At 43.9% G+C, this 18,844-nt stretch overlaps 1 protein-coding gene across 2 annotated transcripts in view; it reads left to right on the top strand.

Annotated features, from left to right (window-relative positions):
- The window catches only part of KCNJ15 (potassium inwardly rectifying channel subfamily J member 15), a 35,243-nt gene extending 17,693 nt beyond the window's left edge, over positions 1 to 17,550 (top strand). For both annotated transcript variants that reach the window (XM_074983424.1, XM_074983425.1), the window contains exon 2: positions 15,810 to 17,550. In XM_074983424.1, the coding sequence (XP_074839525.1) occupies positions 15,826 to 16,953 (1,128 nt within the window). In that variant the 5' untranslated portion in view covers positions 15,810 to 15,825 and the 3' untranslated portion in view covers positions 16,954 to 17,550. The remainder of the gene's footprint in view (positions 1 to 15,809) is intronic.
- The last annotated feature ends 1,294 nt before the right edge of the window (positions 17,551 to 18,844 follow it).

Raw genomic sequence — 18,844 nt, 5'->3', positions numbered from 1 at the left:
GTGCAGCAGCCCTTAGCCCAGGGCTTCTGGCTGCTGCTGCTGCAGCGGGGGATTCATGCTGCATGCACAGGGTCTGCAACTCGTTGTCGGCTCTGTGTATCTTGTGCTGTTTAGTGCAAGTGTGTCTGGGAGGGGCCCTTTAAGGGAGCGGCTGGCTGTTGAGTCCGCCCTGTGACCCTGTCTGCAGCTGTGCCTGGCACCCTTATTTCGATGTGTGCTACTGTGGCGTGTAGACGTTCCCTCGCTGCGCCTATTTCGATGTGGTGCTGCGCAACGTCGATGTTGAACATCGACGTTGCCAGCCCTGGAGGACGTGTAGACGTTATTCATCGAAATAGCCTATTTCGATGTCACCACATCGAAATAGGCTACTTCGATGTAGGCTTCACGTGTAGACGTAGCCATGATCTGCTCATTCAGAACACACAGTAGCAGCAAGAAAATCCTGCACTCTGACTAACATGCATGTGCCATTGCTGTGTCAGAAGCTGGCAGTGTGACAGCAGCACACATTTACAAAAAGACGGAGGCCAGGATTTCACCCTTTAGAACAGTGGGAGCTTTGCCATTGACGTCAATGCAGTCAGGTTTCACCTACATCGTACTTTTATCTTTTGAGTGGTTATGTCGTAGCCCAAAAATAATGTCTTTGCAAGTGTGCCAGTTTTTGATTTTTGAAAATATAAATAGTTTTATTTTTTCATGAAGGCTTTTCACTCATTAACAAAGGATGAAATTCCCCCCTGTGCAGAGGGCCAGCCAGCATGAAATCTTAAGCACCATTTATTTCCCATTTACACCTGTCTAGCATGTGGTACAGAGCCCTTGGACTGGCCAGCTATGCAGGAGAGAATTTCACCCACCCCTTTGTAGTGTGTTTCCTAGCCACACATGCAAATTAGGGACAATCCACTGTAATTGAGTTGTTTAGTTCCTTAGCTTAGAGCAGGGATGAGCAAAGTTTTTACATTGGGCCTCACTTTTCATCCCTGCAATTACCAGAGGCCCCTTCAACATGTCTAATGTGATCCAAACCAATGGAAATTTCAGTTACGTGCATATTTAAAAAGAAAAAAAAACCTTCTGGCACATGTAAGAAAATAAGTCTGTGGAATGTCAAAATGTTATTAGTCGGTTTATAAAGGTGAATACACATACCTAAAAATAGTAACATGTCTCAACACTTTGAATTAGTAACAGAGAGATAGCCGTGCTAGTCTGTATGCTACCAAAACAAAAAAGCAGTCCAGTAGCTCTTTAAAGACTAACAAAATAATTTATTAGGTGATGATCTTTCATTTGACATTCTTACTTATTTTCTTTCACGAAAGCTCATCACCTAATAAATTATTTTGTTAGCCTTTAAAGTGCTACTGGACTGCTTTTTTGTTTTGACACTTAATTAGTGGATGAGCCTGAGACCCCCGCTAGGAAATTTCATACCATCCCCACACTTTGTACGTCCCTGTTTTAAAGCAGAATGTAGTCATATGGTAGGTGGGGGCAGGTTTAAATTATATAAGATGTAGGTGCAGCTGTTCCAGTGCAGCACGTCTGCTGTAGAGCTTCTGATGAGCCATCCTGTTGACTTGTCTTCACATCTCCACGTCTGTAAAAGGCAGTAACTAGATCAGCAGAAGAAGCTCACCCACTCACATAGCACTGTCTACACAGGGTATGTGTATGGGGGGGCGAGGTGTTAGTATAACTGTTTGTAGAAGGTGTGAATTTTTTCCACACTCCACAGCCAGATCATTCTACCAGAACAAATAGGTAGCATAGACCTGGCCTGAGTCAGTGTCCAGCAAAGTCAAATTAAAGCTGTGCTTTAAAAACCAATAGGTTTAGATGGGTAAAACAGATGCTTTATCTTCTCATCTCCCTTCCACTGCATGAACTTGTTCACACAGGCAATGGAATTCTTCTGCCTAGCACAGGCACTTCCTGCAAAAACCAGCTCATAACAAGTTTTGAGATGGAACCTTGACAAGAGCAGTCTTCCTTTCTTGGAAACACACTTTATAATATTGTAAAATCATAAGACCAAATTCACTGGAATGTTCTGATAGAGCAAAACAGCCATACAGCTGATTTAATTAGCAAGCTGTGCCAGAGTTAGTGCTACTTTACACAGCAGCTGAAGAATGCAAGTGACTCTGGCCCATAGCTGTCAGAGATTAAAAAAACTCTAGTAGTTGGGCTGGGTCTCTCCTATTTCAGGGAAAGAATATGTGGTATTTCTCCAACTAGATTAGATTCTATCTACATTAGATTCTGAACTAACCAAAGGCCAGCAATATACTGACCTTTAAATTAAGGATTTCATACTGCCTGCCCATTTTCTTGCCTTACAAAGCATGTGTGTGTACTGTACACTAGAATAATTTCATTTTATAAATATGTTTGTAAGTTGATGCCATTTTTTATTTTCTTATGAAGTTTCTATTAAGCCATTTCCAAAGCGATGCTTTATATTATATTAATTATATTATATTATATTATATTATATTAATGTTTTGAAGGAGAGTTGCAGAGTATAGGGAAGTCTCTGACTGTTAGTTGCACTCACCCATTGTTGACTCTTGATGACACTGTAGGTATCCGAGGTGCTGACTAAAGGGGCACAGCCATTTACCCTGTGATCTGGGTCACATGTAGTAACTGCCACTGGGGAGTTAGCATGAGAGATGTAGCAGGCAGACGGTCTGGCTTGTTAAAAGAGGAAGAAAGAATAACTGAAATCAATGACAAAGGCACATCGCCACCTTCCCCAGGCAAAATCCTGCAATAAAAGATAATTTGTTTTAGGGCCTAGACAGATTATCAGCCAGATGCTCATGGCTTATAAACTGTCCAAGTTCTATTGAAATAAATGGACATAACCGAATCTGCACCAGCTAGGTTCTGGTTGTATATAGTTTCTAGAAAGCCAAATAGACGGTAACACATATTGATTCCTACTGCCTCTGCTCCAGGATTGAACCAAAGACTTACAAAAGCTCTTGTATCCCAATATGAATTCTCAGTGTCATCCAGGTTGTTTATTACTCCTAATCCTGCCCATTCAGAATAAGAGCTATCAGTCAGTGTTTCTCCAAGTGGACCATGGGCTGGTGGTATGCAGCTTTGTTTACCAACAGGGTCTGTAGCCACAGACACTCAGGACTTACATTGGCTGCAGTTCACCCTTTCCAAGCTCATGGCCCACTCTGAGAAGCACTGCTATAGGTCCAGCTGCACCCTCCATTTCACTAAGTACGGCTGAGGCCCCAGGCAGGCTTTTGTCTACTTCCTTGTCTACTTGCCGAACACCAAACTAGGAAAAACCCAGAGTAAGTTAATACTGTTGTGAGTTATCCAGTTGCCCAGTTTTGTTAACAGTTATGCTCCCAGAAGAATGAAGGACACTTGAAAATATATTTTATCCACAGTGACAATTATGCATTGAAAAAAAATGGGTTTGGGCTGAAATAATTGCAAAGTTGAGAAAGAAAACATGAAAACCAAGTGTAAACTAGTAACTAGTTCATTTTAAATGTATTGGTAGCCAGTGAATTTAACACTCATCTGCATGCCAGGACAGCTGGATTTGCTTTCTGGCTATGCCATGACTTGCTGTGGGACTTTGGGCAAGTTACTTAATCTTGCTGTGTCTCAGTTTCTACTCTGAATCTTTAGCTACCTTGTGTGTTTGGCTTCTGAACAGTTTGGAGCAGGGAGTGTCTCTTACTACGTGCTTGTGTGGAGGGGGAATAATGCAAAGTAGAAAATGGCTGAAGTTAACATTGAAAAGCTTATTCCTATTAACATAAATAAATTATGAGGCATGTGTACTAAGAAGTGACATGCAATGGATTTCAAAGGTTTGGGGAGAAGAACGAGGGTTTGGTATTTAGGATGCTAGCTTGGGAGACCTGGATTCTGTCACAGAGTCTTGATAGCTTCAGTTACACTGTAGCTGTAACTCGAAATAACTCATACAATTTACGCAAATTATCTCAAGTTAACTTATTTCAAACTCGGTGCCATCCAGACAGCACCAAAGTTTGAAATAAGCAGCTATTTCAAAGTTCCTGCTGCCTCGCTCACAACGAGGGACGGCAGAAACAAATACCACACTCATTTAGCCCTGGAGTTGCTATTTCGGGATACACGGGTATCCTGAAACAGCAACCACAGTGTAGCCTTAGTCTATGTGACTTTGAACAAATAATTTAGTCTTTCTCTCTCTGCCTCAGCTTCTTCACCTCTAAAAAGGGGATGATAGCACTGCCCTGCCACACCGAGGTGCTGTTCTTAAACACAGTACTCCGATAATGTGGTAATGGAGTCAGTATAAGTATGAGAGAGACAGAGCGGTAGGGGCACAACCAGAATTTTTCTGAGGAAAGACCCAGGACTCTTCCTTCCCAGATCTGCAGCTCACCCCCGAAATTCTATCCTTTTGCACTTAGACCTGTGCTCATCTCCCTGCATACAGCTCCACATGCACTCCCTTCTTGCAGTCTCAGGCTCACTCAGCCCCGTGCGCTTCCTCCACCCAGCCCCACAGTCTGTCACCCATCTCCAGGCTCTGACCCAAGCTGGAGAGGCACCACCCTCACTAGGAGACAGGCAGCTCTGGGTGTCCTTGATCCCAAGTTCCTCCCGCCTCTCTGCTTCCCCAGAAAGCATTGAAAGCCCAGCTCCAGTGCCCCCGCACCCTCCTGGGAATTCCTGGTACTCTGTACTCCACTTCTCAACAGAAGCTGAGGAGTGGGGATCCTTTGCCCCCAGGCTACAGAAAGACTACAAAAACTGGTGGGCCAAGCAAGCACATTGTGTTGCAAGGCAATTCCAGTTTGACCTGGATGTCCCGTCAGTGGTGTGGCAACCTGGTGCGTGGGGCGCAACGCCACTGAAATTTCCTGCTCTGACAGGAGCATGGGGCTAGGGCAGCCACCCCCAAAATGTAGAACATCTGGCTCAGTTGTATGAGCTTCCGGAATGGTGTGTGCCCACCCCTGCTGGCAAGACCCTGCTACCTGATCAGTCCCATTTATACAGGGAATGTGTTGTGAAGAGCTTGCCACAGGGGTGCCTGATTTGACTTTTGTTGAGCGCTGGTGATCAGATTTGCTAAATGGATGAGGATGTTTAATTCTGGATCTCAGTCACTGTGTAACACATTCCACGGGATATACTACGTGGAAACAGCAGGGATAAAAGTCTCCATACAGGGGTGCAGTGGGGAGGTCATGCCACAGGGGTGGAGCAGTGTGTCGTGTAAAATTATGTTCTCTGTGCAGCCCTGATAATACTTGACAAAACTACATTTGGTTTTATATCAGTCCTGGACAGAGTGACAAATGGTACAAACACAGGCATGTCCAGCCCACAAATGGATGAATGATCTGTCTGTAACGGGAAGCTGCTGCCTGAGACAGCCCAACCCCCAGGTCATGGAGCACCTGGACGGAGGTTTTGACCAGTGCTATTTCTGCTTGGTATGTCTTACACAGAGGGTGAGATCCAGAATTAACAACCCTTGTTACTATAGCAATAACCAGCATCAGCATATAAGAAAAATCAGTGACTTACCAGCTGCCCCAGTTTGCCGGGGGGGAATCCTGATCTCTTCCATTTCTGGTTCCTAGGCAGCTGAGACTGAGGGCTTGTCTATATTACCTCTTATTGCAATGTAAGTTACATCAATCAGGGGTGTGAAAAGCACCTCCCTCTCCCCAACCCCCAGCAATGTAACTTACATCGACTTAAAGTGCTACCTACCTGGTGCTAGGTTGGCCAGAGATGCTCACCCACCAGCAGAGCTTCTGGCTCCTGTTTAGCTGGAGTCATTATGCCCATGGGAGAGCACTTAATGCGTGGCAGTGAAAACAAGCTGTGAGGTTTTTAGTTGTGCTCCCTTGTGCCAGGAGGGGGAACCCTTGTGCAGGAGCTGTCTGTCTTGGAGACACCTTTCTTTCTGGTTCATTATCTGTCTGCATATTGCCAGTCTATGACTGCGCGTCTCACTGGGAGTGGTCCTCTTTGAGTTTTGTCTCTGATTTCGCAGCATACAGCAGGGGAGGCAGATACCCCTCTTAGCCCTCATTGGCAGCAACACTTTGAGCTTCTCTTATATAGCCCTTCTAACAGGGGAGTTAACTGCAGCGTGAAGGGCCAGGCTTAATACAGTTAGGGTCGTCCCTCTTGCCAATTAAATAAACTGAAGTCTCAAGCCCCCTCCCAGAAACCTGGGAAAGGTCAATGAACTCTAGCCCTTAACTGACTGAACTTGCACACTCCGTGGCTGTGTACAAAGAAGGAAATGGTAATTAGGGGAAAGAGAACCCAGTGTAAAGTTGGGAAAACCCCCCACGAGAATATATATGAAAGTAGGCCCAATCCATTTCAGTAACTTTGGCGGTGGTCTGCCTAGCTTCCTTCCCACCTGCTTTGGGAGTGTTCCACAGAGGTGACTCCCCTGACTGTGCCACCTCACTGCTCCACCCAGTCACACTCATTGCTGGAGTCAGTCAAGAGCAGTCATCCAAGGCTACATCTACACGTGCAACCAACATCGAAATAGTCTATTTCGATGAATAACGTCTACACGTCCTCCAGGGCCGGCAACGTCGATGTTCAACTTCGATGTTGCTCAGCCCAACATCGAAATAGGCGCAGCGAGGGAACGTCTACACGTCAAAGTAGCACACATCGAAATAGGGATGCCAGGCACAGCTGCAGACAGGGTCACAGGGCGGACTCAACAGCCAGCCGCTCCCTTAAAGGGCCCCTCCCAGACACAGTTGCACTAAACAACACAAGATACACAGAGCTGACAACTGGTTGCAGACCCTGTGCCTGCAGCATTGATCCCCAGCTGCCGCAGCAGCAGCCAGAAGCCCTGGGCTAAGGGCTGCTGCCCACGGTGACCATAGAGCCCCGCAGGGGCTGGAGAGAGAGCATCTCTCAACCCCCCAGGTGATGGCCGCCATGGAGGACCCAGCAATTTCGACGTTGCGGGACGCGGATCGTCTACACGGTCCCTACTTCGACGTTGAACGTCGAAGTAGGGCGCTATTCCTATCTCCTCATGAGGTTAGCGACTTCGACGTCTCGCCGCCTAACATCGAAGTTAACTTCGAAATAGCGCCCGACGCGTGTAGCCGCGACGGGCGCTATTTCGAAGTTGGTGCCGCTACTTCGAAGTAGCGTGCACGTGTAGACGCAGCTCAAGTGTCCCTGGACAGGTCTCCTCCTTTCCCATGGGAGCAGCTTGCCTGGTCCTAATTGGAGCTGTCGCCACCTAACCCATTTTAGTAATTCAGGTTTACTAAGAGGAGTCCATTCACTAAACTGCTGTTGTCTTCACTGGCTCCCTCCATAAAGACATTGTCTGTTGAAGCAAAGTCCTTAGTCTGCATATTTCTCACAGTGCCATGAGCTAAGAGGGTTAAGATCCTTGAGGAGTGCTTTGACTACTTAGAAATTAGTTCTTTGTTAGTGCTGGTCTAAACTCGGTTTGGAAGAAATTTTGACACTGTAAAATTTGGTTTCATTGTGACTTGGACGAAAACCATTTTGTTTTGAAGATGCCAACTCAGGATATTTCTGAAATGAGGCTGCATGAGACTGATAGGATTCTTGTTAACATTTATTCTGACATGAGCAGCAGTGAACCTGATAAGATTTTTGTCAATTCCATCACAAGCTACCAGGGCTTCCGGGATTTGTGGGGAGGTACCTTCCTGCTACATAGACTAACCTGGGCAGGAGATGGCAGGACAGAGAGTCCAAACGATTCCTCCAACCCAGAGAGTCAGCTGGCCTTGATCTTGAATTCTGGGTGACATATACTACGGCAGAATATAGGATGGGTCTGCCAAGAAGTTGCTGCCTAGAAATCTGTCCGAGGACTTTTTGGGAAGTTCTGAGAACCCCAAAGCATTTCCAAGTTTGGAGCCGAGAACCATGAGAACATCAAGGTTTCTAGGCTCCTTGCCATGGGGCCTAGAGCCAAGTCATAGTTATGTTGAGTGCTCCCAGAGCTTCCAGTCACCTTGCTCCATACCACAGAGAAGGTGCCCTGGAACTATGGACCTGGATTCTGCCACACAAAGGGGCTGCTTCAGATCTATGGATGCTTGACCTTGCATAAAACATATTTTTCCCTAGCCTCATTCTTGGATATGGTTGAACCATTTTGGTTGAAATGTTTGTAAATAATTTATTCTGTGGCAAACACCTACCATGGAAAACTTCAGCCCAAATTGTGAAAGTCTGGCAAAGTTATGACTGAAAACAGGGTGTGATAATGACAAATATTGGACAACCTTCACTATAGATGATGTTATCTGCCAGGCCTAATAAAATATACTTGTAAAAAATAAAACAAAAACTTGTAGGAGACCAAGCCACTGTGGTGCTGAATGAGGGAAGACACCTGTAAATAGGTAGAGCCACAATAAAGAGATGAAGAGGGCAGGAGAGGAAGGAGACACTTCCCAGGACTAGGGGAAACAGGACACAGAGGGGTAACTCAAAAGGAAGAGGGAAGAGGGATGGAGCATGGGGATGGAGGACCCCAAGAGAGCACATTAAAAAGAAGAGGAGAAAAGAAATGGGGGACCTCAAACAGTAGTGCCTACTGGATTAAAAAAAAGGTAGGCTTTTGGAACTCAGGAGTTCTAATCCTGGCCAGGCTACCACTGTGCAGGTTTGGGTAAGACATTGGTCTCTCTCCATGGTTCTTTCTGGCTAGGTAGACTGAGCTAGGGATGCAGTTCTGTGAGGATTAATTAATGTCTCTATGTACTTTGAAGCTGCAGGTGACACAGTGGGGAAGCACTAAGTATTATTATGATAAGCATGCACAGCTGATAATGGCTGTTTGTAACCTGCAGTTTAATTCTAGCACTTTAAGCCTCAGAAATAGAAAGTGTGGCTTCACAGTGAACTAGTATCTGTTTATACTTTCCCTCCTAAAGAGACAGGTAAGATTTGCACAGCGGGAACTAGGGGGAAGGGTGATGGGAGGAGAGAAACTCACTCAGCAGTTAGGAGTCAGAATGCTTGCCTATGCTAATAAAGGCTAAAGATGAAAGCGCTTTGAACTTAAGGAATTTGCAAAAATAATATCCCAACAAGAGCCACATAAAAATACAGCATATTTTGTTACTGAGGAAAAGTCATTCATGTAAAAGTTTGAACATAACAGGTTTTTGGTGACTGTTTGCATAAATGCTTGTCTGTGTTCCAGAAGCTTTTTATAACTGATTTTATACAAAAGAAAAGCAAATTTTAGCATGTTTTAGTTTGTTTAAAAAATGGTGCTCGTGAAAGATTACCTATCGATAGCAAGATCCTCTGTTTCTCTACTGAGCATAGGCTATCACAGTGAAAGCTTCTCCATACCGCAGGGACTATGGTCCTCAAAACCCTTCAGGGTTCTGATGTAAAGGCCATTGACAACAATAGAATATCTCCACTGACTTGGACAGATTTTCTATCTGTGATAATTTTATTTTATTTTTATTCTTCCTATCACTGTAGTACCTGATTACCTTTGACATAAAAACATTGGCAATGGTCCTCATCAGGCCCCCGGAGAGAGCATGATTCCCCTATGAATCTCTGCAGGACACAAAGGGACAAACACTTAGACTTCTTTGGTTTGAACTCATTCTCAACCAACCAAATGTCAGTCAGGCAGAGAAAAAATGTGTGCAGAATCATGGCTGGGTTTGGATGTTCTACTCCCTCCACTGAGAAATGCAAGTCTAAGGTCAATCAGAAAAAGCCATTTGTATCATTCACAAAACTCTCTTTCACATTCTTTGGTATGAACTAGTGGTTTGGAAGAGGCGAATGGATGGGTTTTTGAATGCCCTAGTTTCAGAAACTGTTCTATCAACCACAGGCAGAAGCTTGAGGACCCAGGCCTTTTACAAATAAAAAAAATGTGTTTAAAAAAATGGTACTGTTGATCAGAAGATCTACCAGTGTCCTTCCTGGATTCTTGCTGTAGAGGAGACTATTACTCCCTCCCAGGGCATAGCTTGGAGCCTAGAAGTAATAGTTGTTGGAACAGTTGCAGGGTCACAAGTGACCAGGCTCCGTGACTGGATGCTTCTGCCTGTGGTGAGCAAGGAGCTCAGTTTCAGGAGCTGCCCACTTTTCTGATGCCATGTGTGGGAACATGGAGGAGGGTATAGCTGATCAAATGTCCCAGAGCAGTTCCTGCCACCCTCCGGAGTGTGTGTAGGTAGAAGGGTAGTGGGCATTTCTGAAGCACTTGTGCAACCCACTGAGCGACTTGCCAAAGATCTCAGGGGCTACGTCTACACGTGAAGCCTACATCGAAATAGCTTATTTCGATGTAGCAACATCGAAATAGGCTATTTCGATGAATAACGTCTACACGTCCTTCAGGGCTGGCAATGTCGATGTTCAACTTCGACGTTGCGCGGCACCACATCGAAATAGGCGCTGCGAGGGAACGTCTACACGCCAAAGTAGCACACATCGAAATGAGGGTGCCAGGCACAGCTGCAGACAAGGTCACAGGGCGGACTCAACAGCAAGCCGCTCCCTTAAAGGGCCGCTCCCAGACACAGTTGCACTATACAACACAAGATACACAGAGCCTACAACTGGTTGCAGACCCTGTGCCTGCAGCATAAATCCCCAGCTGCCGCAGCAGCAGCCAGAAGCCCTGGGCTAAGGGCTGCTGCCCACGGTGACCATAGAGCCCCGCAGGGGCTGGAGAGAGAGCATCTCTCAACCCCCCAGCTGATGGCCGCCATGGAGGACCCGGCAATTTCGACGTTGCGGGACGCGGATCGTCTACACGGTCCCTACTTCGACATTGAACGTCGAAGTAGGGCGCTATTCCGATCCCCTCATGAGGTTAGCGACTTCGACGTCTCGCCGCCTAACGTCGAAGTTAACTTCGAAATAGCGCCCGACGTGTGTAGCCGCGACGGGCGCTATTTCGAAGTTAGTGCCGCTACTTCGAAGTAGCGTGCACGTGTAGACACAGCTAGGATGAAAAAGTTTCATTTTGGTTTTGAATGCTGGTAGCGTACAGTGGCTAGAAGAGCAATGTGAGTTGCAGCCATTTATACCCAAGAGGAGAGTGGGGAGAAGCTCTAGTCTCTAAGCCTATGTGATGGAGGAGGCATTTGAGGCGCTTTTGATCAAATAATTCTTTTTTGTACTTAATCAATTTGTGTAGGCCCAAGCAGGTCTTGGACAAGCAAATTTGATTGCACAGTGTGGACGTTTTTGTATGAATGCAAGTGGGTCTCAACTCTTTGATATGTGTCCCTTCTAGTCAGCGTTAACTTAAAGATATTGCTTGTCTATGGTTGGTACATAAATCTAAACTTTCTTGACCTTCCTTTACCAGTCTGCAGACTCGCGTGAAATATCGTATTTGGTGGTTCCAAAGGTCAGGCCAGAAATCTGAAGCAGCTATCTGTTGGGCACTACAGCACAATACAAATCTGAGATGGCTCCTTCCCTTCCCTTATTATGTTACTGTTTCTATTTATGAATTAACTATGGAGTTAGAGTTGGGGTGGGAGTTGGTTTCTTTTTCAACAAGCTGTTTTAACTAAGTAACCTGTAAGTTTTCACTTCAATTTAAATCAACTGATTTGTTCCCTTACAGCTAACAACTGTTTTGTTGTTATTGGGAATGTTCCTGTTTCTTTGAAAAATGTAAACTTGTTGTGTTAGGAATGTTTGCTGATTCAAGAAAAAATTGAAGGGGAAAGAAATAGGATTGAAAACTAGGCAGGGTGTCAAAACAAAACTAAAAACTTCCAGATGTAAGGAAGTCAGTGTGTAGAAATCTTTTAAGGTGCCTGTGTATAAAGATAGATAGGGAAAAAGATGGAAAATATTAAGGAAAATAGTATAACAATATTTTATAGCTCAATGACTTCCCTTCATTTGGGATACTGTATTGGTTACCTCATCTCAGAAAGGATATTTTCCAAATTTTGTGTTTGTGTGTATGTGTGTGTGTTGGGGGCGGGGGTTCAGAGGAGAAAACTATTAATAGCACGGAAAAGCTCTTACATGAATAAAAATTGAAACAATTGGGATTGCTAACCTTAAAGAAGAACTCTAAGAGGGAAAAAGTATGTGAAGTAGTTAGAGAAGGTTGTTGGCAACTTCTGTTCAGTCTTTCTACAAGAACAAGTGAACATTCAAAGACTTTGAAAGGCAGTAAATGCAAAACTGATAAAAGGAAATATTTATTCATACAGCTGACAGTGAGCCCGTGGAATTCATTGCCACAAAATATCATAGAAGCCAAGAGTTTAGCTGATTCAAAAAGGGATCAGATATTTATCTGAAGAACAAGAATATCCTGTTAAACTAAAGAACATTTCAAAATCCAAGAGCTTTGGAAAAGATAAAACCCAGCAAGCTTCAGAGTGTAAGTGAGTCTCTAACTATTTGGACTCGGAGAAAATTCACCATAGGTGCAGTTTATCCCAAAACTGGTTGCAAAAGGATTTATTCCTCTGAAGCATCTGAAACTGGCCACTGTCACTGGATTAGATGGACTGCTGATCTGATAGAGTACAGCAATGCCTTTGTTCCAGTATTCATTCAGCTAGGATGACACCAAACCGAGGAAGTCCTCTTGGTGTGAGAGAACACTTACATGAATTTCCTGTGAGAGGAAAGAAGTAGACTAAAGGAATTCAAGACTGTGCAGGAATGGATGATGTAACAGGGAGAATGCAGGAAGTCAGAAAAAAAGCCCAGGCTCCGATGGGACCCATTCCAGGACACAAAAGGAAGTATCTGAAGAGCAGAGAGCCTTGAGATAATACAGAAATACAAGTCAAGAGAGGAGCATAGCAAAGGCCAGAAAGAAGCCATTCATATATGAGCTAATGAAGAACCAGGAACCTACAGATCTGTAAGTCTCCACTGCAGAAGTGGAGCAAAGGCTGGGGATGCCGGGGTTAGAAAGTGGGGATGGGAGGTACTTGGAACATTCTGTAGGTGACTTACAACTAAAAGTGAAGGCTCTATGTCTTTGGAAGATGCAGCACCTGGAAGAACTGTGGGATAGAACCAGGCCTTAGAATCACAGTGCCTTCCCTGGCTCCTCCCTGTTCCTTTGAATGAGACTGTTTTGCTATAGCCCTTTAGGGTATGTTCACACTGGGCTGCTGGGCAAATGAGCCATTTAAGTGTGGCGTAGATGTTTGGGGCTCTGGGACCCTCCCATCTGACCAGCCCAGCATTCACCATCCTCCTCACAGCTCAGCTCCATTAACAGATGTGCTGAGGGGAGTGGGCAGATCCTTGGCTCTCTCCACCCATGCCTCGTGTACCCGCACAGCTGGGGGAAAGTAACAGCTTTGGGGAGTTTGCTATGTCCCCCGCACACAAAGAAGCAATGCTGGTAAGCTGCATAAGGGAGTGCGGCTGGCCCTTACTCTGCTGCCAGGCCCCCAAGACAAGGTATAATTTGGCTTTTAGAACACTGGTGTCCAATAGGAATTCAAAGATGGCCACAGTTGTGCTTGTCATCCTTCCATATTTGCCACATTATGTTAAACAAAACTTTATAGCGACAGCCACCCCCCTCTGCTCTACATAAATGCCCTCTCCAACCCCCCCTCCAGAGCCAGGCACCCCAGCCCCTCACTCCCCACTCTAGCTGAATGTCTTCCTCCCAGAGCCAGGCACCTCCAGCCCTCCCACCCCCGCCATTTTAATTCAATGCCTGTGACTCACCGGAGCCGCCATTGGAGGCACCACGCACTTCTCCCACCAAGCGGTGGGGCATGTGCATGGAGTGGGTGGACAGCACTCCCTGCATGTGGCTCTCAGGAGGAGCCGCAAGTGGCTGGAGAGCTGTGGGTTGGCCACCCCCCATATTTGCCACAACACAGGGTTCTGTGCACCACATGTGGCTAGTAGCAAACATATTGGACACAGCTGCTTTAGAAGATTGAAATTATTTGGGCAGGGAATTAATTATTACCCATCACTTTTCATGAACAGAGACAGAGCCTATAGGGAAGTGAGCTCTAAAGGAGACAGGACTGATAACAGGACAGATCTTAGGCACTTATTTCAATAACTGATAATCATGATAATGCTTTGACATTTGCAGTGAAGCCTCTTGACTATCGGGTGTTTTGCATTGCAAGTTGCATATAATTACATAAGCTTCCTTTTCTCTGAAAGCACCATTTGAATTCTGGGCTTGTCTAAACGGCAGTTGCTGATATGTGGCTGTGTTTTGTTTTGCTTTTTCTGCTTCCTTCTGTAGTTCTTTTTAAGATCACTTGGCTCTTTTTTTTTTGTTCTTGTTTGTTTGTCTGGACATGCTGCACAGTGTGCATGGTGGTTTGATTGTCACATAAAAGGTCTCCTCCTGGGATCATTAGCACATTCCTATTTTTTTATATTTTAAAACTGAGCATAAAATAAAGAAAATGAGCATTGATGATTAAAACAAGATTTGAATGAATTACAATGTGGAAATACAAGTAAAATTTCAATTACACTTTCCCTGAAACATAGTAATTTGGTTTATAAGTGTATTTAGTAAACAAAACTATTTCTATTGACATAACAGGAAAGTTACAACAGTGAACAATTATGTTGCTGCCCTGGTCTGGCACACCCACCCACCACAAATACGTCTTGAGTTTCCTGCAAGTTTTCTTTTAAGTAGTTACAAGGAAGATTTTTTTTCCCTGTGGTTCATAAAAAAGAAACACTTATTAAAGCTTCTTTTTAAGCAAAACAATGGAACAAATCAGTGTTTGCTGTGCAAACTGCCAAAGCACAAAGGATGCCTGGGGGGCTTTTTTTAGAGCAGGAAGTTGTGTTATTGGAAACTACTGCAGTATGCCCTGTCCTTGCACTGCGTAACTACTGTCTTGTCCTGGAAGCAGGATCTCTTTATCTGCCTCATCCAACTGGCCACACAATCTTCTCCTGCACTTTGTCAGTTTTGCTCTGTCCTGAAGGAACTCCCACTTCATCGCCATCTGGCCTGTACTGGGTTCACAGTAAACAAACTTCTTGAGTCTTGTGCTCCATTGATTCCTGTGTGTGAACAGGTCAGGGCCTAATACTAGAATGCTGAATTTGTGAATTGCCTCCCGTTTTCCACTAACTGTTTGAAATTGGATAAGGGCCTTGAAGGGTTTTCAGGTGCAAATATTTCTTTCCAGAAATCTTCTTTATGTGTTGACAGGGTGTAGCTTAGTTTGTGTTTAGGGGAGAGCTGGACACGGTTGATTAAATCACTTTTGGAAGTTAATCAAGCATGATCAAAATTTGGTTTGCTTATTTTGACAATATTGTTTGGCAAGACAAGGGTGGTCCGGCATTCTAAATCAAGCATTAAAATGGATTTAACTTTAATGAAATCCCTCTCCTGAGTGGCAGTGCTTGAGTGGGAATATATTCAGTAGTCAAAACAAGTCTCTCTTGCTTTCTTGACATAATAAATGAGAAGAATTTCACTTTGTCAGTTTTAGGAGAACATCATACAAATGTAGAATTTTAGGGTGGTCAAAACTCCTTTCCAAACTCACATAAGATATCCTTTTACTCCTTCTTAAAGCCATAGTATTTTTAAAAGTCAACTGGCTATAATATCAGACACTATACGACGGTAGCTTTTTGTTCTAGCGGTGTTCTTTTCCTATACAGTACTTACGTAATATGGTCAAGATTGTGTACCATTTGTCCTTCAATATTTTTCAAATGATCTCTAAGAGTCATGTTTGACTTTGTTCAATAACTGAATTCTTTTTTTCTCTTCTTAGAACTGAGGAACTGAAAATGGGCACCACCCAAATCAATACGTCGAGTGCCCCACTTGTTAACAGTATCATCAGCGCTGATCTGAAGACCCACAGACCCCGGGTGATGTCCAAAAGTGGTCACAGCAATGTGAGGATTGACAAAGTAGATGGTATATATCTGCTGTACCTTCAAGATTTGTGGACCACGGTTATAGACATGAAGTGGAGATACAAACTTACATTGTTTGCTGCTACTTTTGTGATGACCTGGTTTCTCTTTGGAGTTATCTATTATGCCATTGCATTTCTTCATGGAGATTTAGAAAGGGATCAGTTCCCCCCAAAACATATGCCTTGTGTCAAGGAAGTAAACTCACTAACTGGGGCATTTCTCTTTTCTTTGGAGTCGCAGACAACTATTGGTTATGGCTTCCGTTTCATCACAGAGGAGTGCCCTCATGCCATATTCCTCATGGTTGCTCAGCTAGTCATCACAACCTTGATTGAGATCTTTATCACTGGTACCTTCTTGGCCAAAATTGCAAGACCCAAAAAACGGGCTGAAACTATTAAATTCAGTCACTGTGCAGTAATTACCAAACACAACGGAGAGCTTTGCCTTGTGATCAGAGTGGCAAATATGAGGAAGAGCCTTCTGATTCAGTGCCAGCTGTCTGGGAAACTTCTTCAAACCTATGAGACCAAAGAAGGGGAAAGGATCCTACTTAACCAAGCTAGCGTCAAATTCCACGTTGACTCCTCTTCAGAGAGTCCATTTCTGATTTTACCTTTAACCTTTTACCATATCTTGGATGAGAGTAGTCCTCTAAGAGATCTCACGCCCCAAAACCTAAAGGAAAAGGATTTTGAACTGGTTGTCCTCTTGAATGCTACAGTAGAATCCACTAGCGCCGTCTGCCAAAGCAGAACTTCTTACATACCAGAGGAGATCCACTGGGGCTATGAGTTTGTGCCTGTAGTTTCTCTCTCTCAGAATGGAAAATATGTTGCTGATTTTAGCCAGTTTGAGCAAATCAGGAGAAGTGTAGATTCTACTTTTTATAGCATGGACTCTGAAAAACAGAAACTAGAAGAGAAGTACAGGCAGGAAGACGAAAGAGAGAGAGGACTGAGAACAATGTTGTTACAGCAAAGCAATGTTTGATAGTCTGAGCAAACTTTGACATCATCATCAATGCCTATTTACAAACTGAAACAAAAGCATTCAGTTTGTGCTGACAGGCTCTTAAGAAAATGTAGCAGAGACCTCTTAAGCAAGTGCCTTGGTATAGAATAAATCTGTCCTTTTGTCAAGTCATTAATCAAGTATTTGTTTTACTTAGGTGGGATTTCTTTGTTTATCATAATGATTTAACAGAGTTGGATTTATTTTAGGAATCTGCCTTGTACCAGCTGTCAGATCAGACATGCTACGTCCATTTGGTAAGTGGAGTTTGATACTGTGAGAAGATTTATTCACATAGATATTTGCCATGGTTAATTATAAAAATGGGATCTCAAAGTCAGTGCACAGTGCTTCCAGAAGGAAACATGCTCCTTTATTTTCACACCAGTGTTTTATTTTCTTTAAGTGGTTTTCATGTTGTGGAAAAATAAGCTAATGTGAGAGAAATGTGGTTCAGTCAGACGTACTGTAGCTGGCAAACACATTCTTTTATTTTGAAGGAAAGAAAATGACTTGTATATTAATAGCCCTGCTGGGCTTTGTAAAGAGTGTTCTCTGCCCCACTAGGGACTATTACAGTGTCTTGAACACTGATTTGTTTTCATTGGGTTTTTTTTTTGTTTTTTGCTTTTTTTTTACCCTGTTAATGGCTAGCTTATATGTAATATCTAGGGAGGGAACTGAAGGCAGTTCACACTGAATCAAAACAGTAATTAACTAAGCTAAAACTGGCTTTGCCAGGACTTTTGTTTTCATAAAGTGCAAAGGGTTTCTACTTGCAGCCTACCATTACATTTCTAAAGATTGCTTGTTTTGCCTTGGGCCATATTTAATTTTTGTTGAATTAAATCTTGATGACATCTGCAGCCAATATTTACTCTTTCCCGCAACTTTAATGGGCAAATATTCCTTTGCTCCAGTTCAGTTTTGGTCTATTTAACCAATCTATTAATAAAGAGGAGTTGCGGATTTCTGCGTGGCACAGAGAGAGGGTGTGTTAGTTAGGACATGCTCAGCTAAATGCTTGGCATATTCATTTACATTCAGCGACAGTAAAGACTACAGCTTGATTCACTTTAATGATCAAGGAATGGGGCGAAAGCTGTGGAGCAGTGGATTGGAAACATCTTTGTTGCCTGAAGAACAGCTGTCCTGTATAATTTAAAAATGATTTTCCTCTCTGCCCCAGGTATAGTTTGGCCGGTGGCACTGGTGAGCTCGGAGGCCCTGCTCTGGGAAACTTGGTGCATAGAAAAGGCCCTGTTGGCCTGTCTGTGAACTGTGGGTGCGTCACATGCGCAGACTGGATCTAACGCTATGTCTACACTGCATGTTTTTTTCGAGGATACCATTTTTGATGTCCCAAGGTCGAAATAAGTAAAGTAAAACAAATCGCATTCACACAGCCACAGCTTTGTGAAATGGAGAATTCTCAGTTACAGCCACCACTCACATCCACAGCATTGCAAAAGGCCTGTTCGCAGAAGCCATAATAGCTGTGCTTTGTTCACACACATTCATTTTCAACTCTGAAAAGGGATATGGTAGTGGTGGGGGGCGGGGTGACGAAAGTTTTTCACAGAGCTGGAGATGATATTTCTGAAAAGACCGCTTAGCTCAACTTTTTGTGCATGGCAGTGTGAACACTCCATTTTTTTATTTCAGAAAAAAGAGGTGTCGGGGGGGGTCCCAGAAATACTCCCACAAGTATTGACAAGCCCTAGTCTGGGAAGCACTGTGTCCTGACATTAAAGTAAATCAATCTGCATTCTCAAGTTCCCTTCTAGCCCTACCTGTCTATGATTTTATGCCAAAAAAATCTATGATTTTATGATCAAGAGAGCTGTACAAACTCTTAGGATATGCTCTA

This window comes from Carettochelys insculpta, chromosome 1 (assembly GCF_033958435.1).
Source record: "Carettochelys insculpta isolate YL-2023 chromosome 1, ASM3395843v1, whole genome shotgun sequence".
In the NCBI taxonomy this organism is placed as follows: domain Eukaryota; kingdom Metazoa; phylum Chordata; order Testudines; family Carettochelyidae; genus Carettochelys; species Carettochelys insculpta.
Note: the sequence above shows the minus strand (reverse complement) of the source record. Positions and strands in the feature narration are given on the sequence as shown.